A 27,215-nucleotide genomic window follows, 5' to 3' on the forward strand; every position below is an offset into this window, starting at 1 on the left:
GGCTCACTTGAGTTTAACCTTCCATTCTGTTTTCAGTTAACTTCTTACCTCAACACTCCCAACAGTCAGGGTATAACATTTGAGTACCTCCCAGGGTATGTTCTGAAAAGTTCAAAGGATGGAATTCATGTTGTTATGGACTCCATTTTTTTCACTTGCTTCAGAACTTTTTGTAATTACAAGTCAATTTTCAACTCCTGCTTTACATTGAAGACCAAGGTCTATGGGAGTTCCTGTGGTGGCTCAGTGGTAATGAACCCTACTAGTATCCAGGAGGACGCAGGTTTGATCCCTGGCCTCCATCTGTGGGTTAAGGATCCAGAATTGCTCAGAGCTGTGGTGTAGGTTACAGACATAGCCACTCTGTTTCTGATCATAGCGCCTTTTCCCCTGGGAATACAGGATCCCGAGTGACTGTGATGTAGGCTAGCAGCCACAGCTCCCGTTGGACCCCTCACCTGGGAACCTCCATATGCTTTGGGGTGGGGTGAGGGCTAAAAAGACAAAAAAAAAAAAAAAAAAAAAAAGACCAAGGTCTAAGAAAAGGTTGTCTAGAAAAACCTATGGAAACATTGTACGTCTCTGCTGTCCAATGGGGTGGTCACTAACCACATGTAGCTAGTATAACTGAGAAACTGCATTTTTAATGTAAATAGCTATATGTGGCTAGTATGCCCTACTGGACCATACCCTTGCAAAAAGTCAGCTCTTTTTACCCCTTCAGCTTGGATCCTCTACTCCACCCAGTCTGCTATACACAGGCCTACCTTATCTTTTCCATGTACTTTTTTTTCAAAATCTGATTGAGACTTTCCCCAGCAGCTCAATCATAATCATTTACTCACCCAACAGATATGAAATTGATGTGAAAAGTATCAGTTTTTTCCCTGCCTTATGATTTATCTCCATAACCTAGTTATAAAATTTGAGGTGGGACTCCTATCTTTATATATAAATCAACATTCCAAGTCTTATGGAACTAAATTTAAATGAGAATTTGAAATGAACCTTAATTCTGTAACTTCCTTAATTTAGAACCAAAATAAGCACAAGATCCTATTTATATTTTAAAAATACAAAAGATTTCAGTAAGGTATCACTGTATTTATTCTCATACAGGCATTTTTTTTCCCCCTATGGCTTCAACACCTTCCTCTCAAATATAGAATAAAAAAAATTCTCAAGGCTTAGAACTGGATCACTTGGCCCTTTCTCTTCTTATCTCCTCCAAGTTCAAAATGCTTGCATCTCTTAATTGCCAGCATCCTCTTGGATCTGCAGTTGGGCTCAACACATTCAAGCCTCAGCACAATCTTCTTTGTGGTTTTAGCCTTCTTCCGGAAAATTGGCTTTGTTTGCCCGCCATAGCCACTCTGTTTCCGATCATAGCGCCTCTTTCCCTGGGCATAGAGGGAATCCTTGCCCTTCTTATACTGGGTCACTTTGTGAGGCTGATGTTTTCCACACTTCTTACAGAAAGTCCTTCGGGTTTTAGGTACGTTGACCATCTTTGCAACAGGGGTGTTTTCACGATGAATACTGTGGTAAAATATTTAAAATACAGCAACAGACGTTAAACATTTTGAAATTTTAAGTTTTGTAAATATGGAAATAGTAACATTACAGAAATCATTAACGTATAAATGCACCAAATACGCATTTTCCACACGAATAAATATATATATGTGCACAACTCTTTAGAAGGCTAATCATCGGAGCAGTGATAAAATGAGGCTCACTAAAATAAGGGCCAGAGCAGCAGCATAAGGATGCCCTATACAGTCAGGTCCCCCTACTGACTCTAAGTTCCAAAGTGGGTTCCTTTGGTCCTTAATTTACCGTGGTTACCCAACAACTAAAGCGTGGTCGTGTGATAATCTACTCTCCTTCGGAAGAGTGGGAGAGTGAGCGCGAGAGCCAGTCTGGCTCCGGGTGCGGTGTAGCTGGTGCCAAGGCCGAGCCCGGCCCTTCTCTGAGGACCGCAGCAACGTGGTTTGACTTCTCCCTCCGAAACACGGTCTCCCTTCAGCGGCCCCGAAGGCTGACGTGTCCTTAACAAGTGCCTCCCGGCCCGGCAGCCGCCATGCGGGAGCCCCTTCCCGGAAGGGAGAAGCCCGTTCTTGAAATCCCCCAAGGCGGCGGGCCTCGCCCTCCCTCTCCTACCAGGGCTCGCCCGGCCACCCCGGGATCCTGAGCTTCGGGGGCTCCAGTCGAGACCGCTACCACTCCGCGTGTAGCTTACCAGTAAAACCGATGTCCACGTTCCGGGTCTCGCTCTGCTCTAGCCTCACCGGAAAAGGAGGATCGGGACGGAAGCAGGAACTGAGCCTGAGCGACAGCGCCGCGGCCCAATAAGAGGCGGGCAGCGACGCCCGGTCGTCTCCCGACGCGTCGGGGAAGCGCCAACCGACGGCCCGAGGGGCGGGCCGGAGGGGTGTGGGCCCGGGGGCCGCGGAGCTCCGCGAGCCAGTTGCTGGTTGTCAGGACAGTCTCCGCGGGAGTGGGACGAGGTTGCGTCCCTCGGTCCGGGACGTCCGGTGCCTGCGTAAGGATGAAAGCCCAGAGGACGCAGGGCCGCTGGAAGCGCAGGTAACGGAGCCGGGGTGCGGTGGGGCCGCGGCGGGCTTCTCGGACCCGTGCCGGATGGAGAGGACCGAGGCGACGCTGAGTCGCGGCTCCTAGCGGCGGGACAGCCTGAGCTGCAGCTGCCAGGCGAGGATGTGTGGAGCCCGGGCGGCACAGGGGAGCTGAGCGCCTTCGGGCCCCAGGACCCCCGGGGCCAGGGATGAGTTAGCGAGGGCAGCCGCGGAGGCCCATTCCAATCGCTGCAGGCCACGGCCGCCGCCCGCCCGCCCTTTCCGTGCGGGATCCGCTAGCTCCTTTACGCGCCTGCCCGCGCTCCCGGCCCCGGAGACCATGAGGTTCCGCATCTACAAGCGGAAGGTGCTGATCTTGACGTTCGTGGTGGCCGCCTGCGGCTTCGTCCTCTGGAGCAGCAATGGGCGACAAAGGAAGAATGAGGCCCTCGCCCCGCCGCTGCTGGACGCCGAGCCCGTGCGGGGTGCGGGCGCCCGGGCCGGGGACCATCCTGCCATATCCGTGGGCATCCGCCGGGGCTCCAACGATTCGGCGGCTCCGCTGGTCGCGGCAGCCCCGCAGCCCGAGGTGGACAACCTGACGCTGCGGTACCGGTCCCTAGTGTACCAACTGAACTTTGACCAGACGTTGAGGAATGTGGATAAGGTCAGCTCCTGGGTCCCCCGCGAGCTTGTGCTGGTGGTCCAGGTGCACAACCGGGCCGAATACCTCAAACTGCTCCTGGACTCACTTCGGAAAGCCCAGGGAATCGACAACGTCCTCGTCATCTTTAGCCATGACTTCTGGTCGACTGAGATTAATCAGCTGATCGCTGGGGTGGATTTCTGTCCGGTTCTGCAGGTGTTCTTTCCTTTCAGCATTCAGTTGTACCCTAACGAGTTTCCGGGTACTGACCCCAGAGATTGCCCTAGAGACCTGGAGAAGAATGCAGCTTTGAAAATGGGATGCATTAATGCTGAATATCCCGACTCCTTCGGCCATTACAGAGAGGCCAAGTTCTCCCAAACCAAACACCACTGGTGGTGGAAGCTGCATTTCGTGTGGGAGAGGGTCAAAGTCCTTCGAGACTATGCTGGCCTCATACTTTTCCTAGAGGAGGATCACTACGTAGCCCCAGACTTTTACCATGTCTTCAAAAAGATGTGGAATTTAAAGCAGCAAGAGTGTCCTGAGTGTGACGTTCTCTCCCTGGGGACCTATACTACCGTTCGCAGTTTCCGTGACGTTGCTGACAAGGTAGATGTGAAAACGTGGAAATCCACGGAGCACAATATGGGTCTGGCCTTGACCCGGGATGCCTATCAGAAGCTGATCGAGTGCACAGACACTTTCTGTACTTATGATGATTATAACTGGGACTGGACACTTCAATATTTGACTGTATCTTGTCTTCCAAAATTTTGGAAAGTGCTGGTTCCTCAAGTTCCTAGGATTTTTCATGCTGGAGACTGTGGTATGCATCACAAAAAAACCTGTAGACCATCCACACAGAGTGCCCAAATTGAGTCACTCTTAAATAGTAACAAACAGTACATGTTTCCAGAAACTTTAACTATCAGTGAAAAATTGACAGCAGCCCTTTCCCCACCTAGGAAAAATGGAGGGTGGGGAGACATTAGGGACCATGAACTCTGTAAGAGTTATAGAAGACTGCAGTAAAAAAAAAAAAAAAAAAAAAAAACAAAAAAAAAAAAAACGCAATCGCAAAAGGTGACAGTCTTCTATTTTTGATATTTGTCCAAACAGGATATACAATTGAATAAAAGAGTTTAGGAACTGGTTTCTGCTTTAATACAACAACAAAATTCTTATAAAAGTTGTCCAAATATAGTAATCTTTTCCTCTTGTCTGATTAAGATTTAAAACACAAGTTTTCACTTTGTGAGTTGGGTTTTAAAGTTTCTTGTGTGTCTGCTGAAGGAAATCATTGTTAACCAGTAAAAGGGGAAATTTTATTTAAATTGCATCTATTAATCTTTTTATCTGGAACTTTGTACACTTTTCCACTTTCAAAACTTATATTACATACAGCAAAGTTTATTTAAAATTGTCATACCAGTTAAAAGTATTACCATGAAATTGCTAAGAGTATTAACAAGCCCAGCTTCATTCTTGATAACAGTTACTAGGAAAGGATTGCTTCACTGGCTTTATAATTCGAAAGTTATGTTTGTTAAACACCCTGTCAGAGCAGAGTCACTTTTCAGTATTACAGATTCTTGTATTGTTGTGTTAAGATTTGCCTGTGCTTTGGAACATTCATAGGACACACTTTCTTTTGGAATGTATTTGATTGATAAGAAAGTTTAAACACTGTTTTCACCTCAATGTAGAAATACAGTGGTTTTGTTTTTTTTTTTTTTTTAGTGCTGCCAAAATAAAATACTCATTTTTGCATAAAAAGGTTCCTAATCATTTTGCAGAATAAACCTACAAACCAAAGTCCAGTAAAGACATTCTAAAAGTTTTAAAGTTAGCATTACATCTTATCTGTACATTGTATAACAGAGTTTGAAATACCAGCTCTTGATAGTGCATTCCCTTTGGAAGAAACTGGCTTTCAAATCAGCCAGGCATAGATAATGAGCAATAAAAAGCTGCTGTGTAAGTAAAATACAGCCAGAAATGATACAAAGTTCAGTCCTGACAAGGTGAAACATGTTCTAGTGCCAGCTTTAACAGAACTCATACTTTTTTTTGGTGTTTTTTCTTGGCCATGCCTGCAGTATGTGGAAGTTCCCTGGCCAGGGATCAACCCAGGCAGCTGCAGTGGCAATACAACAGCAACAGCAGGATCTTTAACCTGCTGCACCACAAGGGAATTCCCTTTTAAAAGAACAGACACAGTAAACAATAGGAAACAGGCTTAAAATTTACTCCAAATTGAACATGTTTCCCTTAGCAGTATCTAATTGTATTCAACTGGAAATATAGACTAATTTCTGTGTAGATATTGCAAGATTGTCATTTCAGTCTCAGAAAATTGTGTACCTAAGGGACAATCTCAAAATTGTTGCATCAAATGAAGTAAGATTCATATTGTGATTGAAAAAAGGGCTGTACCTGAGGCATATGCAAGTTCCCCAGCTAGGGGTCAAATCGGAGCTGCACCTGCTGGCCTATACCGCAGCCATAGCAACTCTGGATCCTTAACTCACTGAGCAAGGCCAGGGATCGAACCTGCATCCTCATGGATACTATGTGGGATTCTCACTGAACCACAGTGGGAACTCCTGGAATTGCTTTTATTGGGGTGAGCACTGCAAACCTTTCTATATTTTCTTAAATGTTCTAAAAATTTTTGTGAGAAAAATATCCATTGGAATTTTCTTCTGGCCTCAAAAATACTAGCTTTTTTTGTTGTTTTCATGTAATAGTACAATTAAGACAGTTTTCCTACTGGAGCAAATGCTCAGATTTTTTTAAGTGTCCTGTTCTAAAATTTGTAAATATAATTCTATAAAACCAAGGGATGTTTTCCTGTCATGGTCAACGGAAACTAATCTCACTAGTACCCATGAGGACACAGGTTCGATCCCTGTTCTCGCTCAGTGAGTTAAAGATCTGGTGTTGCCATGAGCTGAGGTGTAAGGTTGTAGAACTCGGCTCAGATCTGGTGTTGCTGTGGATGTGGTGTAGGCCAGCAGCTATAGCTGATTGGACCCCAGCCTCCTAAAAAGACAAAAACAAAAAAAACAAAAAAACCCAAGGGATGTTTTCATACTGTAATAATAACTTCCAAAAAGTTCTTTTAAAATTTAGTTTTAAAAGTCATTAATAAATAACCTACTATAACATATGGTGACTTACCTATGAATGAAATACACAACTGAAGCAAAAATACTGAAGTTCATTCAGTGTATCTGTATTGTTTGGATCATTTAATATTGGTTAGTAAAGTTCTTTTCTCTCAGACTCTATGACAAGCATAAATGCATCCTGTTTAGTGAGACTTAATAAACGCATGGTTTTGAGATTCTTCTCCCCCAACATGTGCTCTAGTGTGCTTCTAGTTAACTGCATTTTTGAGAATTACTTTTTGTGAAGGACACAACTTAATGAAATCTTTATTTTGAACTTTATTAAAGTAATGGCAAGTAAAAGAAGCCAAAAACAACACAGAAATAAATATAAACAGGCTGTATTAAAACTAGATGTATATCTCTCCGTTAGAAAAAATAAACATCAGAGGAATCACAAAACTTATCTCCATAATTAAAGAAGCTTTGTATAAACTCTCTACATGCAGAAAAATAATTATCTACAGTTTCCCCATGACAATAAAAATTGCAAATTTTCATTTTATACTTTATTGAATGCCTTTGGTTTTTGGGTTTTTTTTTTTTTTTTTCCTTGTCTTTTTGCTATTTCTTGGGCCACTCCCACGGCACATGGAGGTTCCCGGGCTAGGGGTCAAATCGAGCTGTAGCCACCGGCCTACGCCAGAGCCACAGCAACGCTGGATCCAAGCCACGTCTGCGACCTACACCACAGCTCACGGCAACGCCGGATTGTTAACCCACTGAGCAAGGGCAGGGACCGAACCCGCAACCTCATGGTTCCTAGTCGGATTCGTTAACCACTGCACCACGATGGGAACTCCTGAGTGCCTTTGGTTTTAAGATAGTAAACTGAAAGAGAATATTTTAAGTCTAAAAATTTTTACTCAATCTTTAAAATTATATATAACTAATCCAAGTCATAAAGCAAAGAATTCTGAAAACTAAATGGGCAATGAGTGACATGATCTTTAATAATCTGCACACTACCATCCTGCATATTGGTTTCCCTTAAGTTGTCAAAACCAGGTGTATCGTGACCTGTGGTTTTGTTCAGTGATGAAGGTGGGTGATCTCCACCTAATTCTTTCTCTTCAATTTTCACTGGTCCTTTTAAATTATCTTTTGACTCTGCAAATGGCTTCTGAGAAACATCAAAAGCCCCTTGTTGCAAGCATGCAACCAGACCACAACTGTTGGCTTCTAGTACTTTGACTGCTACAGATGAATCAGAATTGGTTGTTGAGGAGGTAGGATGTTCTAGATTTTCTTTTTCAGTTAGATGACTTTCTTCATTGGCTCCTTCTTTGTTTTCATGAAGCTGCTCAGAGTTATCACATTCTTGCAACTATGTCAAGAGAAACAGCAAGTTAATAATTCTTTGAAACAAACAAAATTAAATTGTTCCCTCTGGAAACTTTTTTCAAATTGGGAAGGAAAAACGCAGGAGACTTGCAGATAGGCTTTCAGGCTTCCCCCTCAAAGTCATCCACCAAATGCTACCAGTCATTTCTAAACAGTGCAAATCTGGCATTAATTTCCTGATTAAATACTTTCATTGACTCCTCTTCAAGATAAATAATCCTGGCCTACAAACACTTTAATATGGCCTATAAAGCCCATTAGCAGTCATCGTGGGGGTTTTTTTTGCTTTTTTTATTTTTAGGGCCACACCCATGGAATATGAAGTTTCCCAGGCTAGGGGTCTAATCAGAGCTGTAGCCACCAGCCTATGCCACAGCCACAGCAACGTGTGATCCTAGCCGCATCTGCAACATATACCACAGCTCACAGCAACACCAGATCCTTAACCCACTGAGCGAGGCCAGAGATCAAACTGCATCCTTATGGAAACTAGTCAGGCTAAATGACCCATGACGGGAACTCCTAAAAGTCATTCTTATAAGGGCATTTTGAACTTGAGTTTTCTTGCATTTCTGTTAATTTTTCAGCTCCTCTTCCCCCAGTTCACATATAAGTCAGCTGTATTAGTTACTAAATTATTATCAAGGAGTATAAAAATTATCAAGGAGTATAAAAATAACCAAATTTAAGATTCAACCAGAAAGAATGAACAAACTGTATGACACAGTTCCCATGGTTTGAGAGTCAAAAAGGCTTGTTTTTCCTTGGACTAGTATAATTCCTGAATGCTAGTTTCTCTCTATTCCTCACTGGACAGTTATTTGGGGATTAAATTAGATAAGTGTAAATGAATTGCAGATGTGTAGCACATAGTAAAATATATAGGAGTTCCCGTTGTGGCGCAGCAGAAATGAATCCGACTAGGAACCATGAGGTTGCGGGTTCAATCCCTGGCCTTGCTCAGTGAGTTCAGGATCCAGCGTTGCCGTGAGCTGTGGTATAGATCGCAGACACGACTCGATCTGGCATTGCTGTGGCTCTGGCCTGTGGCTACCACTCAGATTAGACCCCTAGCCTAGGAATCTCCATACGTCACAGGTGCAGCCCTAAAAAGGACAAAAGACAAAATAAATTAATTTTTAAAAATACATATGTCTATTCCTCTTAACATAACCCTTCCCAGCCATTATGTACATTTAGTTTAAAGTTACATCAAGAAATCAAGAATCAGGAGTTCCCAACATGGCTCAGTGGTTAACGAATCCGACTAGGAACCATGAGGTTGCAGGTTCGATCCCTGGCCTTGCTCAGTGGGTTAAGGATCCAGCATTGCCTTGAGCTGTGGTGTAGGTCACAGACACGGCTCGGATTCCACATTGCTGTGGCTCTGGCGTAGGCCGGCGGCTACAGCTCGGATTAAACCCCTAGCCTAGGAACCTCCATATGCCAGACGTGCAGCCCTAGAAAAGGCAAAAAGACAAAAAGCCAAAAAAAAAAAGAAAGAAAGAAAGAAAGAAAAAGGAATCAAGAATTAAGTTATTTGTTAGGTTTCAATCTTGTCCCAAATCACTATGCTATAGAGCCCACGAAAATCCTTACCTTTGCATGTATTTCAATCTTACTATCAGTAACCTGAAGAACTTCTATTAATGGTGAGCTTAGGGGCATTGTCTGTTTGAATGGAGAGCTTAGAACCTCTTCAAGAAACTCATTAACATTTTCTTCATTGATAAATAACCTTTCCTAAAATAAAAAGAGAAAAAAAATTCTTATCGCTCATACTTGACAGAGTTGTATCTAAAAACAGCTCATAGAAGTGATCACATAGTTCAGGATCACACTTTTTAAATGTTTACTTTAATGTTATTCCTATGCTATTTTGGCAAAAGAAAACTGAGTATTGAACAGATACAGAATAAGAATAGCAAGAGTAGGAGTTCCTGTCGTGGCTCAGTGGTTAATGAATCTGACTAGGAACCATGAGGTTTTGGGTTCGATCGATCCCTGGCTTTGCTTAGTGGGTTCAGGATCCAGCGTTGCCATGTAGGTCACAGACGAGGCTCAGATCAGCGTTGCTGTGGCTCTGGCATAGGCGGGTGGCTATAGCTCAGATTAGATTCCTAGCCTGGGAACCTCCATGTGCTGCGTGCGGGTGCAGCCCTAGAAAAAGACAAAAAAATTTTTTTAAAAATTGCAAGAGTACATACATATGGAGAAAAAGACCCTAAAAGAAAAAGTCTTAGCTCCTTTTCAAAGTCTCTGTTAAATCCAAGGTATATTTCCCTCCTAGATAATCTTACTCACACATCATATCTTCCTTTTTTTTCTCTCAATGTTTTGTAAGAATAACATCACTTCTAGTTATAAATGCAGTCCAAGCTGTAAAATGTAATTCAATTTTAGAACACTTCCTAGTGAGTCAGCTAATGATACATAAGACAGAATCTATTCAAATTTTGTGTGATAAATTTGCCTTTCAGTTCTTGGCCAGGTAAGAACCACTTAAAACATTTTATTTAAGAGAAGTATATTCCATTTTTAAGCATTGAGATAATTCACTGCAACACTAGCACAAGCTATTTATAAGAATGAGGTATATTTCCGAACTACTACTAGGATATGCAAAAAATCACTTTTACCAGAATCCTAAACACATAGCAATTTGTTCACATTCAAATATGTCAAATGAATATAGGTATACAGTTTAGGCTTTAAGGAATAACCTTTTTTTTTTTTTTTGCTTTTTAGGGCCATACCCCCAGCATATGGAGGTTCCCAGGCTAGGGGTTGAATCGGAGCTACAGCTGCCGGCCTACACCACAGCCACAACAATGGGATCCAAGCCAAGTCTGCGATCTACACCAGAGCTCACGGCAATGCCAGATCCTTATCTCACCAAGCAAGGCCAGGGATTGAACCTGCAACCTTATGGTTCCTCGTAGGAGGATTCATTTCTGCTGAGCCACGACGGGAACTCCTAACCATATTTAAAATTCATAAATCAGTTCACTTTTACTCCAAATAAAAGTGTTTTCCTCTGTACTTTAATACAAACAAATCAATTACAAATAAATACAATTCATTTGGTCCAAATTAGGGGGAGGAAAACCAAAGAGATTAGTTTCAAGTTCCCTTCTATTAAATACTGTTTAAACTTGTGAACACCTAACCAAGCAAACATGAACCCTGGTGACAGAAAAATTTTACATCTGAAGTAATTTGTCTTGCTATTTAGTTGAAGATCTAGAGTAACACTGTATTGCAGAAGCCCTCCCATCAAAAGTCTTCTGGTCTCTGGAAAAGACTTACACATTAACTGCCAAAAATACACCAATATTTTAGTCTTTAGTTAATTCAGAGAAGAGTATTTATAATGGAAGTGGTTATGATTAAAACACAAAGGAGTTACATATACTTGCCTTCTTGCCTAATGATTGATTTTACTATAAAAGATACTGATTTTACAATAAAAGGTAAGAATTTAGCAGTTCTAAAGCTCTAGGAAAATTCCCAGTGACTATTTAAGGCTTATAGAGATATATTTTGTACTTGTTTATGTGTAAAGTTATAATTCAGAACTTGAAAGCCACAAATCAGTCTCTTTATAATTATTTTGATATATAATACATATAATAATATAATCATATATTATGTCTACCGTTGTGATTTTTAAAAAATTTACTTTCGGAGTTCCTGTCGTGGAGGAGTGGAAACGAACCCGACTAGGAACCATGAGGTTATGGGTTCGATCCCTGGCCTTGCTCAGTGGGCTAAGGATCCAGTGTTGCTGTGACCTGTGGTGTAGGTCGCAGAAGCGGCTTGGGTCCCATGTTGCTGTGGCTGTGGCATAGGCCGGCAGCTGTAGCTCTGATTCGACCCCTAGCCTGGGGACCTACCTAACATATGCCACGGGTGTGGCCCTAAAAAGACCTAAATAAATAAATAAATAAAAATAAATTAAAAAATACACTTAAAATTTTTTTTTTACTTTAGGAGTTCCCGTCGTGATTCGGGGAAACTTGAGGACACAGATTCGATCTCTGACCTCACTCAGTGGGTTAAGGATCCAGTGTTGCTATTAGCTGTGGTGTAGGTCACAGATGCCGCTCAGATCCTGCGTTGCTGTAGCTGTGGCACAGGCCAGCAGCTGTAGCTCTCACTGGACCCCTAATCTGGGAACCTCCATGTACCGTGGGTGCAGCCCTAAAAAGGCAAAAAAAAAAAAAAAAAAAAAAATTTACTTTAGTACTTAAAAGTTGGTCTAGTAAAATGTAAAAAAAAATTGAACATTATGGTTCCATCATCAGCCTCAGCAAATGTGATGATTAATGAAGTAATTATAACTCTACTGCAGGCTTCAAAGATATAATACATAATTGCCCTAATCTTGTTTGGGTCTAGTTTCTTTACTAAAAGAATGTTCACATACTAGAAAATCAAATTAAAATATATTCCCTAGTGTTCTCTCAAGTGTTTTTCCAAAAAGCCTTTTGCCATGTTGTGAGTTATTTTCACATTTATTAAAATAATTATAGGAAAACAACTGTCCTTTCTTAAATTTCCCCCTTCTGATGACATAAACAGTCAATTTTATATTTTATATTCTCACAAAGTATCTTACCTAGTCCTGGCTATTTATTTTACCATTTTTGGAGGGTTTCAAATTAACCTCACAGAAGATACATCTCATAAAATAAATATTAAACTTATTAGCATATTTCTAGAAAAACACAGGAAGTGAAACTTCATGGCAGGCTAAAGCCCAGGGCCCAAAACTTAATTTTTAATATATAATCTGTGCAACTAGTGTTGGGAATTAGGGAATTTAACCCTTGAATAGGTTAAAAGAGCTAAAAAAGAAAAAAGAAAAAAGTAACATTGATCCAAGCCTCACTCAAAATCACCAATTAATTGTTCACTTATGAGTTTAAAAAGTCCTATAGAACTTAAAATTTTAAGCAGGTTTTTTTTTTCAATATTTATTTGCCAATAGTACTGGAGTACTGAATCTAAAATTCAAGATCTTCAGTAATCTAAAAAGTGTAGTAGCAAAAAATTGAATTATTCATCAAAATTATATCCTAGGTAAACTTGATAATGCACAGTCCCAATTTTCACCCAAAAGAGATGGAGCTGATGTTGGTTCCCAAAAATGTTTATATTACACTTTGTTAAATGCCAGCCATTGTGCCAAATACTAGTAGGGAAATAACGATGAAAACAGATGCAAAAAGAGGTCCTTTCAGTGTAAGGTTAAGTCCCACCACAGGACAACCCCATCGACACCAGTGACCAAAATTAAGCATCACCGTATGGCCAAGAGGGGAAGGGATTTAGATTCACCCCGGGTCTGAGTTCGTTTTCCTATAAAACAACTGTGTGGCACAGGCTGGGTTACTTTTGCTCTGCGGAAATGAACTGTTATTTATTTTTCATTGCTGGAAAAATCTATTTACCAACTAAAACTATGGCCACAATAGAATGACTCAGATTTGTGTTTCTGACTATAAAGTTACAGCCCTTCTCTCCGGAAGAAAGCACCCTCAACTTTTTGTATACAATTTTAGAGTTCTACGGATCCCTGAGAATCTATATATATCTTCATCTTTGAGGATCTGAAACCCATCCACAACCAAGACCGGATGTCTTAAGGTTTGCGGTGGGTTTTTTTGTTTGTTTTCCTTTTTTTTCAATATGCGGTTAACGCGTACTGACATCTTGATCAAGTGTATCAATTGATCAGGTGTATCAATTTTCAAGTCATCATTTGAAAGAAGTTACAACGGCAAATTCTCTGTTTAGGATGAAATGAAAGGATGCCTGTAAATTTAAAAGTGGGAGAGAATATTTCAAGTAGTAAGACTCTAGAAAGAACTGTTACCTCCAAAGAATCGTTGTTTAAACCATAATACCACTCTCTCCAAAGTCCACGGCACTCTGGAGATTTGGCCAGTTCTATCACTGCATTGTTTGAAGAAATGCTAGCCACTGGTTCTTTGGTACTCAATTTATTCTCTGGAGTAAATTGCAAAAAGAAGGTATAATATACTAAGTCTTGGGTGGAGAAGCACAATCTGTACCACAGGGGGGTCACTTCCCCTTGAAGACTCTGAGGCTGGATGCAAGGCACTTGAATGAGCAGAGTCAGAGATTCTTCATCCTGATTACATTGCAGAGGCGGACACAAGGGTTCCCCGCGGTCTGTCCCGGGACCAACCATGGATCGATCAACAGGCTCCCTGCCTGTGCCTCCTCCGGCCACGTGCTCTTTGACGCCAAGAGCTGGGCGCGCTCTCCCTCTCCCTGTAGGAGACCTCCCGTCAAGGTCCCCGGATGATTTCCAAGGAGCGCCTCCACCACCGTCCTCAGGTGAGTTCCCTGCTCTGGGAAGCGGCTCCTCCCCAATGCGAGCTGTTGATATTGCTTGCCCGCCGAAATCAAGCTCCTCTGGTTCTGAGACAAGCTTCCCCCCAACGGCCTCCGGGGCAGGGATATCGGCGCCCGCAGCTCCAGCTCGGCCGGGATCCGAGCCTCCGTCCCCTGCACGAATCCCCGCTGGGCCCGCCTCCCCTTGGCGAGCGGAAGCGCAGGCCGCGCCATCAGTTCCGGGCCGGTCGGCGGCCTCTTCCGGGGTCGCGGCGAGCTCCGGGAGCGAGACTGTCACCGCTACCGGAAGCGTGACTACCAGCTGCCGCCGGGCCTTGTTGAACTGCGCCTTGCCGCGGCTGTCGTCCACCCGGTATGGAAGCGAGAGCCGCAGCTGGTAGTCGGGTTTCCGTGAGTCGAGGCACAGCAGCTTTCCAGTCACTTCCAGCGCTGCCTGCTCAGCCGACCGCAACAGCGGCAGCTCAATGGTGACGACCAGCTCGTGGGGCACAGTGCTGGGGGCTGAGTCCCGAGAGCAGCGGTAATCCTGGAGGTCCACGTGGTGGCGCTGCACCACGCTGTAGCGAGGCTCTGTGGGGGCGGGCTGCTGGACCGCCTCGGGAGGGGAGGGCGCCTGGGGCCGGGGGATCGCGGCACTCCCAGCGGCCACAGGGCCCGGGTAAGGGTAGGGGAAATCAGGGAGCGGGCTCTCCGGTTCCCCCTCGGGCCGGGCCGGGACGCCCCCGGGTAGGGGCGTGCGCAGCACGGCAGCCTCCGGGGTCCCCTTGTACTTGATTTTCAGGGTCTTGGCATTCCTGCGGTCCAGCTTCACGCCGAACTGCTTCTCCACGGCCTCCAAAGCCGTGGCGTCCAGCATCTGGCGGAAGCGCTCGTGGCGCCGGGCCAGCGCGAGTGCGTCTGGGTGGAAGACCACGTCGTAGACTGTGTAGCGGATGCCGCGCCCCCCCGCGTACTCGCGGCCGGGCGCCAGACTGTAGGGCAGGGACCACTGGCTGCCGGACGCCGCGCTCCCAGAGCTGGGCCGGCTGCTGGGCGCGCCCACCAGGGCATTGCTGCATACATTCACGAAACAGCGCCGGGCCCCATCCAGGCTGGTGCGCAGCACGTGGCCCGGCTCCGGGTGCACAAACCGCACCTCCACGCCGCGCTCACGCTCCAGCGCGGTAATCTCCTCCTCGTAGCGCCGCCGGTTCTCGGGGTCCGTGAGCTCCTCCGCATACTCAGAGAACATTCGCCGAAACTTGGGGTCCTGGAAAGCGGAGGTGAGCCGCTGGACTTCCTCTCCGCTCAGGTCCAAGTCCTCCAACGGCGAAGAGGCTGCCTTGGCCATGCTGCCCCTCCGCTCCTTCCCAGTGGTCAGGGGAGATCGATCCGAGACGGAGTGGGTGGGACGATCAGTGTTGTCGCTCTTCTGCGGAGAGAGAGGCCGCGGAGGCCAGTAAACCGCTAGACTGTTGAGCCTTGGGCAGCGCGTGCTCGTTGCTATAGCGACACCACCAATGCTGTGGGGGAGGGGCAGGAATAGAGTGATGGAAATGCCAGAAATAGCCTTAGTTTCTCCAAACAAACATTCCGCATTTTTTTAGATTCCTGTGCCATAGTGCAGTTACTGCTGCAGAATAACCATCCTAATAATTGTTATAATTTCCAGCATTATGTACGTTATCCACTGTTCACTGGATCCGCATTTCACAGATGGGACCTGAGAAGTTACCTGACCATAATCATAGAGTTGGTGCATTCACAAGCTGTGATTCTAACCTAAGTTTATCTGCTTTTCACTTCGCTAAACCAATATTTCAGTCTTCTAGCTATTTTACCAGTTTGTCCTGTTTACAACTCACTTAGGGCAAGAGATATGGGCAGGCTATTCATAAATAATCGATGCTCAGTAAAGATATGCCCTTACTGATAATAAAAATGCAAATATAATACCACATGTTACTGAAAATGGCAATGGCTTTTTTTTTTTTTTTTTAGCAATCACTATATTTCCTTGGGGTAGTAGAATTGTATTAGTAAAACCTTTCTAGAGAGTAGTTTAGTAGCTATATGGAAAGCCTTTAGTATGTGCATACTCTTAACATATTTATTTTTTTTTCCATTTATACAAATGGGATCATTCCCTACATACACTTTTGCCCTTTGTTTTTTTGCACTTATAATAGTATATCCTGGAGATATTTCTTTGTAGTTATTGATTTCCTCCACTTGACTATCTTTGTCATGAGAAAGTTCAGACTTAAAGAGAAGAAGACCTGCAAGGCTTCTCTGAAAGAATGCAGATTTGTTTGTAGCTTATGGATTTAAAAGGCAAGCTGTTTATTGAGACTGCGTGCTTTGGTTCATGGCTTCTCAAGGTGGTGTGATTGTCCTGTTAAAAACAAAAGGGGAGTTTGCTTGATGATAAACTCAGGCTGTGTGTGGGCTAACTAGAAAATGGAGTATGCAATCAGCGGATTAACCTGCCATGTAGCAGAAGGCGGCTGTCTCCAGGTGGGCCATCCTCAGCCTGCCCTGCACCCTGAATCTTGATTGAGGCTGGAACTCTGCTATTGACTTGTGTCATTGTTGAAGCCTGTGAACCTCCCAGGACCCCTGTTTTTATGTCTATTAGATGAACGTGGCAATACCTGTCCTCTCAGTGGGTTTGCTGTGTGGACTGCCAGGTTTGCAGACCCAAATACCTTTAAGGCTTATGTAGGCAAGTACCTAAGTCAAGTGAGGCTGCTGTAAGTAATAGGAAGTAGGGGGGACTATAACTAAGAGGAAGTCAATCACACACATGCACACCCTCCCAGATTTAAACCTTTATAAACAAATAACATCCTGGCCAAACAAAGCATATCTGTGGGCTACTTGCAGCTCTCCATTAAGAGTATGCATCCTATAAATTTGAGTTATGATTTCTGAGGAAATGCCACTGCTGTGACTGTCTCACTCCTTTTGTGCTGTCCCACTTCAGCAGTCCCTTCCTACAAGAGTCAGGAGAAGTTAGGTTGGGTTGTAAGAATGATTCTATTATTTATTTATTTGGGGGGGGGGACAAGAAATAGGTTTATTAAGATAGGATGCTTGTGACAGATGCAAGAAGGCAGGCAAAGAAACTCTGCTGCGAGAATGACTAAATTATCAGTGGCTTTAAACAGCAAGAGTTTATTTCTTGCTCCCGCTGAATGTCCCTTGTCCCTTGACCTCCACATCATCACCCCTGCAGACAAATGGGGCTCACAATCCAGGGCCTCATACCCTCCCAAATGCTGACATTGCTGGGGCCCAGGAAAAAGAGAAAATTGTGCACAGGCTCTTTAAAACCTGCTGACATTTCACTGGCCAAAGCAAGTCACGTGGTTTGGGTACCTTCCAGTGCAGACCTATGCTGTCTGGAAAGAGGACTGGCAATACCTGTGCACAACCAACTGTGTGCATTCTTTCCTTCCATTTCTGTGGTTCAGTGGATATGATAGCACATCTGGCTAAGCTGTTTCTCTCCTGACCTTCACTGAGCCTCCAGGCTGTTTCACCTTTGTTGCCATGGCACTCAACACCTGAGCTCATGATGGCCAGAGCAGTGGTGGACCTGTCCCTTTTCCAGCTTGTGCTGGAACCAGGGTCCATAGTTTGGGGTCCCTTGTCTGTCAGTTTTTTTAAAAGACTTTTTTTTGTTTGGCTTTAGAGCAGTTTTGGGTTTGCAGTACAACTGAGAGGAAAGGTACAGAGCTTTCCCATATCCCCCCTGCCTCCACACATGCACAGACTCCCCTGTTAGCAACATCCCATTCTAGAGAAGTACATTTGTTACCAAGGATAAACCCATATTGATACATGCTATCATCCAAAGTCCACAGTAAACCTTAGGATCCACTCTTGGTATTATACAGTCTGTGGGTGTGGACAAATGTGGAATAACATCTGTCCATCACTGTAGTATCATAGAGTATTTTCACTGCACTAAAAATCCTTTGTGTTCCTTCAATTCATCGCCCCCACCACTCCCACCAGCAAACTCTGATCTTTCTATTATCTCCATAGTTTTGCCTTTTCCGGAAAGTCATATAGTTGGAATCATATAGTATGTACCTTCACATATTGGCTTCTTTCATTTGGTAATAGGCATTTGAGGTTCCTCCACATCTTGATAGTTTATTTCACTTTAGCACTGAATAATATTCCCTTGTCTGGATGTACCAAGTATATCTATCCATTCATCAATTGAGGAACATCTTGGTTACTTCCAATTTTTGGCAATTGTAAGTAGAACTGTTATAAAACATCCATGTGCAGGTGTTTTGTTTTGTTTTGTTTTTGCTTTTTAGGGCTGCACTCATGGCATATAGAGGTACCCAGGCTAGGGGTCCAATCGGAGCTACAGCTGCCAGCCTATACCACAGCACAGCAACATCAGATCTGAGCCACGTCTGCAACCTACACCACAGCTCATGGCAACACCAGGTCCTTAACCCACTGAGTGAGGCCATGGATCGAACCTGCAACCTCATGGTTCCTAGGCAGATTCGTTTCCACTGTGCCACGACAGGAACTCCCATGTACAGGTTTTTGTGTGGAATAAGTTTTCAACTCTTTTGGGTAAATACCAAGGAATGTGATTGCTGGACTGTACGGTAAGGGTCTGTTTAGTTTTGTAAGACACTACCAAACTGTCTCAAAATGGCCATACCATTTTGCATCCCCAGCGGCAGTGAATGAGAATTCCTGTTGCTCTGCATCCTCATCACCATGTAGTGTTGTCAGTATTCTAGGTTTTTCTCCAACAGGTGTGAAGTGGTATCTCATTACTCTTTTTATTTTTTACTGAAATATTATATATATATATATATATATTCCCTGTGCCTGTTTTTTCACGTGTAAATTAAATGTAATGGTGTACCTAATGGGTATTGAATTGTACTGTGAATACTAAGCACTTAGGACAGTGCCCAATACAGTAAACTTGTTCCCTGCATGCATTAAGAAATTAGAGCAGTGGTTCATAATCACTTTTCCCCTCCCCACCGCCTCTTTTTTTGGCTGCAGCTAGCAGTGGCTTGATGTGGAATCTCAGTTCCCAGACAGAGATTAAACCTGGGCCACAGTCATTTTAATTTTTTTATAAGTATCTGTTCCCCTAGAAGCTAATTTTCCTGAAAGAAATGGCTTCCATTCTAGGATCTCTGTAATGTTAAGATTACTCCTTCATTTGAAACTCTTCTTATAAGGTGCTGCTTCAAAGTAAACATTATGCCTTCTAAATGTAACAACTTTGGAGACTATGTGTTTTTAAATTTTCAGTGCCAAAAGGTAATTAATTAATATCTAGTAATATTCTGAAACAAAGTATTTTACCGTCATTGGAATAAATTCTGTGACTTAAAATTTGAAATTATTGAATATTCTATTAGGGCTCTTACAGCTAATATTAGTGTACAGAAGTAATGAAACTTAAATTTTTAAACACAAGTGTGTACTTACACATTTTTCATATTTTTCTTAAAAGATTATGCAGAAAATATTTTTTCCTATAAAACTTTGCAAAGTATGCCATCATGTTTATTTTAAAATCAAAATGTCATCAAATAGAAAATGGAGAATATTCTAAACTTGACCATAATTTTATTATAACATTGTGTCAAAATTACATAAAATATAAAATTAAGTAGAAAATCGATGAATTCTATTTCTTCAGATGGTCTTAAGAATCTCAAAAACCTTGAAGTTTGCTGAAAATAGAAAATATTCATGAAGATAAACATTTTGGAAATGCAAGTCATCGTATATTTCTTAGTATATACTTTTAGTTAATTAATCTTAAAAACAGTCAATACATGCACATTATTCCAAATTCAAAAAGGGACACAATGAAAATTCAGTCAGTCTCACACTATTTCTGCTTTCTAGAAGCAACTGTATAGCCATATAAATTTTGTCTAATCATATATAAAGTGTGTGGGGGGTAAATGACTTAAAAACACATACACAGGTGGTAGAATACAGTGAATACTATTCTACACCTTTTTTCAATTATTAATAAATATATTGATCTATAATTTTAAACTAATCTCTTCCTTTATGGCTTTGAAATTTTGTTTTTGGCTGCACCCACAGCACATGAAAATTCCTGGGCCATGGGTTGAATCCAAGCTACAGCTGTGACCTATGCCACAGCCACAGCAACACCTGATCCTTAACCTGCTATGCCACAGTGGTGAGACGGGATAAGAGCGTTTGCCCTTACTGAAAGGCATCCCAAATTAAAAAAAAAAAAATTTTAAGCATTCAATGTGGGTTAGAAGAAAATTTAGAATATTCCAAAGTTTTTCCTTTCCACTTTTAAAGCATTGTTTGAAATTCTTATCATGTACTTGCATTTTTAATTGAATAAATGTTAATTACAAAAAAAGACAGTTGGGTTAAGTGTAAGATTATATTCTCTAATAAGAACTTGAAGGCATTTGGTTATTGTTCTTAAATGCAGGTGGGAACTTTTTCAAAATACAGTTAACTGAGAAATCTTGTGTTAGGCTGCCTGAATCTAAGGTAAACAAAGTGTTTGAAGTACATATTTCTGGGCCCTACAACTAGAGACATCTGATAAGTCTAGGGTGGGATCCTGGAACTTAAACATTTTTAACAAGTCCCCAGAGGACTCTGATGCAGGTGGTCTATAGAACACCCTCTGAAAAACCACTACCCAGCCAGTGATTATTCTTTCTTTTTTCCCCAAGACCTACCTCCAGCTTCAACTTTTCACCATCACCACACTCAAGCCAGCTCCCCCACAATTCTTTGCTGCCAATTTAAGGCAGATTACCTAGGTTTTGAGAAACAAACCATGTGGAGGGCAGGCTGGCCTCTTGGAAGAATATCATCATCATCAGGAATCAGCCTATAAAAGAACCAGCCCACCTCCACGGCCAGTCTAAGCGTCCCCTCAGAAAACAGTGTTGGTCTATCTCATAGAGACATGCCATCAAGTATATTCTGTGTCACAGCCTAGAACATTTCCAATGGGCTACCAGAGACATTTTTAAAAATTTCAGCACACCTACAGAACATCTGATTTTTAGCAATATTATACCAAGAGACAGCTGTTTCTGAGAGCACACTTACCTATCTTCTACTGTCTTACTGGAAGGATAATAAACTTTGAATGAAAATCCACTTCTTGGAAAAGAGCCCTTTGGAGAGAAAAATGCCCATAAGTGAATATTCAACTCAAAAGAATCCTTATTTTAAATTCCTTGCTCAGGACTTATAAAGTTATAAGATGTGACTATAAAGTCATGAGACAGGAGTTCCTGTCATGGCGCGGTAAAAAAGAATCCAACTAGGAACCATGAGGTTGTGGGTTCAATCCCTGGCCTCGCTCAGTGAGTTAAGGAGCCAGCGTTGCCATGAGCTGTGGTGTAGGTCGCAGACGTGGCTCAGATCTGGTGTTACTGTGGCCATGGTGTAGGCCAGCAGCTGTAGCTCCGATTGGACCCCTAGCCTGGGAACCTCTGTATACTGCGGGTGCAGCCCTAAAAAGAAAAAAAAAAAGGTAGTAAGACAGATTTCTGCATCATCTTTATATAGATGCAGAAAACAAAAAAAATCTCTTAAAGCAAAAAGTCTTTCAAGTTGACTAGTCTTATGCTAACAAATGTGACAAAATGCTTAGAAGTGGTTCCATTTAGTAAAAGAAATAAACAGTACTGGTTGACACTAAATAAGCATGTAAGACACTCAAACATCATGTTCAAGAATATTTCCTGCCCTTCCGCAGTTACAGTGTGGGTTTGATGCCCCTCCATCGTGCCCTGAAGCAACTGAGCGGCAGTCACACATACAACTGTCCATCACTAAACTCCGAAGTTACTGAGCAGATTCTGTCTTTTCAGTCTTTGTGCCCTTGGCATTAGCTCAGTGCCTGGCCCACTGCAAGCCTTCCTTCACGGGAGTAAGTATCAAGAAGGGAGGAAGCAATGTCAAAAGCAAGTTTAGGGCTTGCCCAAAAGGTATGAATAAGGTAAAAAAGATACAATGATGGTGCTTGTTTACTCACCTACAAGAGGAAAAAGTGGAAAAATTCAGAAAAAAAGAGGTTTCAAATAGAGCATTAACTATGAGAATGCCCACAGAAGTCAGTTTAAATACAGAAATAGCCTCAAAATACAAAAATACTGTAACATGAATAAAGATTCTACCAAAATGAGGCCACAAATTTCAAATAATGAAACCAAATCAGTTGCCTGTGCTCATCCTTAGACCAGTAGTTACCCACCAGGGATAGTTCTGTCCCGTAGGAGACATCTGGCGAATATCTGGAGACATTTTCAGTTGTTACAACTGGGGATGCTACTGGCATCAGGTGGGCAGAGGTCAGGGATGCTGTCAAACACCCTGCAATGCATGGCTCAGTACCCCACAGCAAGGAGTTAACTGGTACAAAATGTCACTAGTCCTATGTTTGAGGAAGCTGGACAAGATAAAAGCAGTAACCAATAGGGATGATGTTTCTAGAAATGACCTAGATGAAATTAAAAAGCATTAAAGTTTAAAGTTCACCAGGAACAAGGAAGCATACAGATTAAAAATCACTAGTAAAGATATGTGACATAAACAGCAATGTTTATGCAGCATTTAGTCCCAAAGTTCAAAAAGTCAGTCATACTTCTGTAGAAATTCAGAAGCAACTTTAGGATTCTGAAGCAATTTCAAGGTTCTGCATAAAAATGAAATATTAAACCCTGTCCCAATAAGAATTTCCATATTCATCAGGCTTAAAATTTTTAGGAGTTGGGCAATTCTCATCTCTCCACCCCAAATCATCCTCAGAGGACAAGTTGACATTAATATGTTTAAAGAGAATGGGATACATGCTCTGAAGTAATTTCCAAAAAGGAATCCCAAAGTAAAGTACTTTGAAGGGGAAAATACCCATCTGGATTTATAAACATTGGTACCTTTTATTTTTTTAAGAAAAAGTCATAGCCACCTGCTCTTTTGTTTGTTTTTTTCCCTGCACTTGAGGTATACGGAAGTTCCAGGCCAAGATCAAACCCTCACCAGAGCAATGACAATGTCAGGCCCTTAACCTGCTGCACCACCAGAAATTCCCTCACCTGCTCCATTGAAAGTTTAAGAACTTTCCATTTATACCAAATTAATTCAGTATTTTATTTATAGTATACTTTTACTCTGGCAGTAATTGATTAAACATATATTTTTGGGGGTGGAGGGGCATGCCCATGGCATGCAGAAGTTCCCAGGCCAGGGATCAAACCAGAGCCACAGAGTGATAGTGCCAGATCCTTAACCCACTGAGCCACCAGGAAGTCCCAAACAAACATACATACATATATATATATATATATATATATATATATATATATATATACACACATACATATATATATATATATATATATATATATAATTTTGTTTTGTCTTTTTAGGGCCAACCTGTGGCATATAGAAATTCCCAGGCTAGCGGTCGAATCAGAGTTGTAGCCGCTGGCCTATGCCACAGCCACAGCAACGCCAGATCCAAGCCACACCTGTGACCTACACTATAGCTCAAGGCAACGCAAGATCCTCAACCCACTGAGCAAGGCCAGGGATCGAACCTGTGTCCTCATGGATGCTAGTCAGATTCATTTCTGCTGAGCCACAACAGGAACTCCTCCAAACATATTTTAAATTCAAAGAAGTAACACTCTCATCTTGACAGATTGTGACTACATAATGTTAACTACATACTTACAGGGTTTAGGCAGAGGCATTCAGTATTGGTCAAAGTAAAAGGGTCATATTTGTCTGCGATGACAAGTAGGTCAGGCACAGGGTACACTCTCAAAGCATAGTCATATGCCCAATACACTGGGCAGACATAAAGAGGTAGGGGCGTCAGGTGTCCTTGGGATAAGATTGTCTTTACAAACTACAAAAGAATGATACAAAACAAAACAACTTCAGTGCATCTATAAAAGCTAAAACAGCAACAAATGATTCCAAATTAAATGCTAATTACCAATTACCAAAGAGACTTAGAAAATTTGAGAAACAATTGGGAAAAGTGAATCACAGAACTCTGGGAACATTGGTATACAATGAAATTACCCTGTAATTTGTGAGAAATTACAAATTAGGGGAAATTTGTGAGTTTTCATTTAGAACCATAAAAGCTACTCCTCCAAATAGTCATTTTGGAGCAGTTGTTTTCATAGCTATATAATAAACTCATCTACTAATTCTGTTGATCTAAAAATAATCCCACAGCTAGAGTAATGCCAAAAATATACACTTAGCCGACATATACTTTAACTATTATAAAATAAATACTCAATATGCTCTGTATGCTCTACTTCCATACTTCCAAATAGGGATACATGTAACCAGTGCTTGACAACTTTGTGTCAGGGAATCTTGAAGCTACCAGATAAACTTCACATCTTCCTGATATGAGTATATCATAAGAAATATTTAATAAACATGATAAACATTTTAATTAAACAAACAAAAAAAATATATATATATACATACTGAAGTACAATGTAAGATTCATGAGTTATTAAGGCAAAACGGGAAGCACCAAAGAAATAATTTCCTGATCATTCTGGGCTTTCTTCTGCCCATGAGGGAATATCTCAGTAAGAAAGCTGAGAAACAGTAACAAAAATTACCCTACTGACATAAGTATGTTCAAATGCAACATGTAAGATACCTTAATAAAGAAGATGCTTAACTTACATGATTAGGAATATCTAAATTGCTACCAGGGAAACGGACACAGTTTCTGCACATTTTATTCACTAAGTCTTCACGAAAGACAATAATTTCTTGGGTACAATACTGAATCCTGAAATGAAAAGAGTAGTTGAATGTAACTTCCTCAGACAAAACATGAGGTAATTTTAAAGGCAAGATGTTTTATAAAACAGAGCCATTCCCACTTTTCATCACAGCAAAAATCCAACCAGAATCTATATCCATTCATTCAGCAGTAATTTACTGAGCTCTTAATATATGTCTGGCACTATTCTAGGGATAAGTGAACAAAAGCAAGAAGATCCCAGCCCTCATGCAGTTTACCTTCTATTGGGGGAGGGCGGTCAGAGAAAATAAACAAGACGCCATAATTTTATGGTATGTTGGAAGAAGATTAAATGTATGGCAGAAAGAAAAAGGCAAACAGGGATCAATCTTGTGGGGAAGGAAGGCCTAAAAGGCTGGAATGTTAAAGAGGAGGATTGGAACCAGCAGGGCTCATAATTAAGTTGATCTGAACACTGCCTAGGAGAAGAGAGAGTCAAGCAGACCTGCAGAGGAATTGCATGGCAGGCAGAGGGAACAGGCAGAGCAGGGGTGCTAAGGTGAACTACACCTGGCACATCTGAAGAACAAAAGGAGGCTGGAGTAACTGGAATAAATGAGGAGAAGGAGGGAGTTCCTGTTGTGGCTCAGCAGTAACAAATCCAATTAGTATCCATGAGTACTAGGTTTCTATCCCTGGCCTTGCTCAGTGGGTCGAGGATCCATCATTGCTGTGAGCTGTGGTGCAGGTCGCAGACATGGCTTCAGTCCCTTGTGGCTATGGCATAGGCTGGTGGCTACAGCTCTGATTCGACCCTTAGCCTAGGAACCTCCATATGCCCAGGGTGTGGCCCTAAAAAGATAAAAAAAAAACAAAAAAAAAGAAAGAAAGAAAAAGAAAGAGGAGAGGAAGCAGGAGAGGAAATAACAGAGGAAGCTGGCGGGGCAGATTGTGCAAGGCCCTAACTACCATTGCAAAGGACATGGGCTGTTATTGAGTAACGTGAGGGACCCCTCTTTTTGAATCAGAAAGGGGGGTGTGATATGCCTTACACTGTAAAGGATCACTCTGACGTCAGGATAGACTACAGAGGTAGATGCTAGAGACCAATGAGGAAGCTATTATGGTAATCAAGTCTAGAGAAGATGGTAGAGGATTGTGGAGGTGGATGTAGAGATAGCCAGATTCTGGGTACATTTTGGTATGGGTTTTTCTTTTTTTGGCTACTCTCGTGGCATGTGGAAGATTTCAGGCCAGGTGACAACTCCAGATTCTTAACCTACTAGGCCACAGCAGGAACTCCCTCCTTCAAATTTTTGAAGGGCTTTCTGAAAGGCTGAAGGTAAGGGGTAACCCTAAAGTTTGGCCTAAGCAACTGGAAGGATAAAGCTGCTATGAACTATGAAAGGAAAGCTACAGGACAGGGTAGGGGCTGGTGGGGGAATTCAGAAGTTCAGAAGAAGTTCAGCTTGAAGATGGAGATCCGAGGAAAGATGATGAGTGGACCACCAGATATGTAAATCTGGAGTCTAGGAGAAGGTTTGAACTGGAAATATGCAGTGGGGTTGTCAGTACATAGAGGGTATTTAAAGCCCTTGGATAAGGTCATGGCAGGAGTGAATGGAGGTAAGAAAGAGAGAACAAAAGACCTGAGCGTATTTCCTCAGTAAGAGACTATGGTCTCTGTGAGTGGTAAACATGAAATCCTTTCATTCTTCCATTTGAACTTTTTTGTTGTTCTTGTTGTCCTTTAGGGCCACACCTGCCACATATGGAAGTTCCTAAGCTAGGGGTCAAACTGGAGCTGCAGCTGCTGGCCTACACCATAGGCACAGCAAAGCCAGATCCGAGCCATGTCAGCAACATACGCCACAGCTCACTGAAACACCAGATTCTTAACTCACTGAGCGAAGCCAGAGATCGAACCCACATTTTCATGGATACTAGTCAGATTCTTAATCCACTAAGCCACAACGGGAACTCCTCAAACTTTTCTTAAAGGATGTGTAATTGGAACATCTATTTTAAAATCTCTACCCACTATTAAAGCTTCTAAATTCAGTATAAGTGAATTATTTAAATATAGTTAATATATTTTTCAAGTTTTGAGAAACCTACAATTCAGAGAAATTTTCTTTTTCTTCTATCCCCTAAAAATCTTCTTTTTTTTTTTTTTGCTTTTTAGGGCCACACCTGCAGCATATGGAAGTTCCCAGGCCATGGGTCAAATCAGAGCTGCAACTGCCAGCCTATACCACAGCCACAGCAATACCAGATCCATCCTGTATCTGAAA

The 27,215-nt window shown here is 42.3% G+C and overlaps 4 protein-coding genes across 6 annotated transcripts in view; 1 reads left to right on the forward strand and 3 right to left on the reverse strand.

The window, feature by feature from the left end:
• Positions 1-1,090: 1,090 nt before the first annotated feature.
• Positions 1,091-2,273, reverse strand: RPL36AL (ribosomal protein L36a like). The gene is given in 2 exon segments (NM_213917.1): positions 1,091-1,539; positions 2,243-2,273. A coding segment is annotated over 1 exon segment (321 nt). The 5' UTR covers positions 1,509-1,539; positions 2,243-2,273; the 3' UTR covers positions 1,091-1,187.
• A 643-nt stretch (positions 2,274-2,916) lies between these two features.
• Positions 2,917-4,257, forward strand: MGAT2 (alpha-1,6-mannosyl-glycoprotein 2-beta-N-acetylglucosaminyltransferase). The gene has a single exon (NM_001128482.1). The coding sequence runs from the start codon at positions 2,917-2,919 to the stop codon at positions 4,255-4,257; it is 1,341 nt and encodes a 446-aa protein (NP_001121954.1).
• A 2,400-nt stretch (positions 4,258-6,657) lies between these two features.
• On the reverse strand, positions 6,658-19,671 carry DNAAF2 (dynein axonemal assembly factor 2). Its single transcript, XM_003121803.6, has 3 exons — positions 13,624-19,671; positions 9,342-9,485; positions 6,658-7,725 (listed from the first exon to the last, which is right to left on the reverse strand). The coding sequence occupies exons 1-3, from the start codon at positions 15,457-15,459 to the stop codon at positions 7,288-7,290; spliced, it is 2,418 nt and encodes an 805-aa protein (XP_003121851.1). The 5' UTR covers positions 15,460-19,671; the 3' UTR covers positions 6,658-7,287.
• Positions 19,672-19,722: 51 nt separating this feature from the next.
• POLE2 (DNA polymerase epsilon 2, accessory subunit) overlaps positions 19,723-27,215 on the reverse strand; it is a 34,273-nt gene continuing 26,780 nt past the window's right edge. For 2 of the 3 annotated variants that reach the window (XM_084980610.1, XM_003480468.5), the window contains 4 exons: positions 24,858-24,966; positions 23,872-24,048; positions 21,237-21,304; positions 19,723-19,846 (listed from right to left, as the gene is read on the reverse strand). In XM_084980610.1, coding sequence (XP_084836736.1) covers positions 19,828-19,846; positions 21,237-21,304; positions 23,872-24,048; positions 24,858-24,966 — 373 coding nt within the window. In that variant the 3' untranslated portion in view covers positions 19,723-19,827. Of the gene's footprint in view, positions 19,847-20,918; positions 20,938-21,236; positions 21,305-23,871; positions 24,049-24,857; positions 24,967-27,215 lie in introns of those variants that run through there. The other variant, XM_021101373.2, reaches the window with a different exon arrangement.

The sequence above is a fragment of the Sus scrofa genome, chromosome 1 (genome assembly GCF_054392235.1).
Source record: "Sus scrofa isolate SSC_HxYL_T2T_F1_AM1 chromosome 1, Sscrofa_HxYL_maternal_Yorkshire_Landrace_v2.0, whole genome shotgun sequence".
In the NCBI taxonomy this organism is placed as follows: Eukaryota; Metazoa; Chordata; class Mammalia; order Artiodactyla; family Suidae; genus Sus; species Sus scrofa.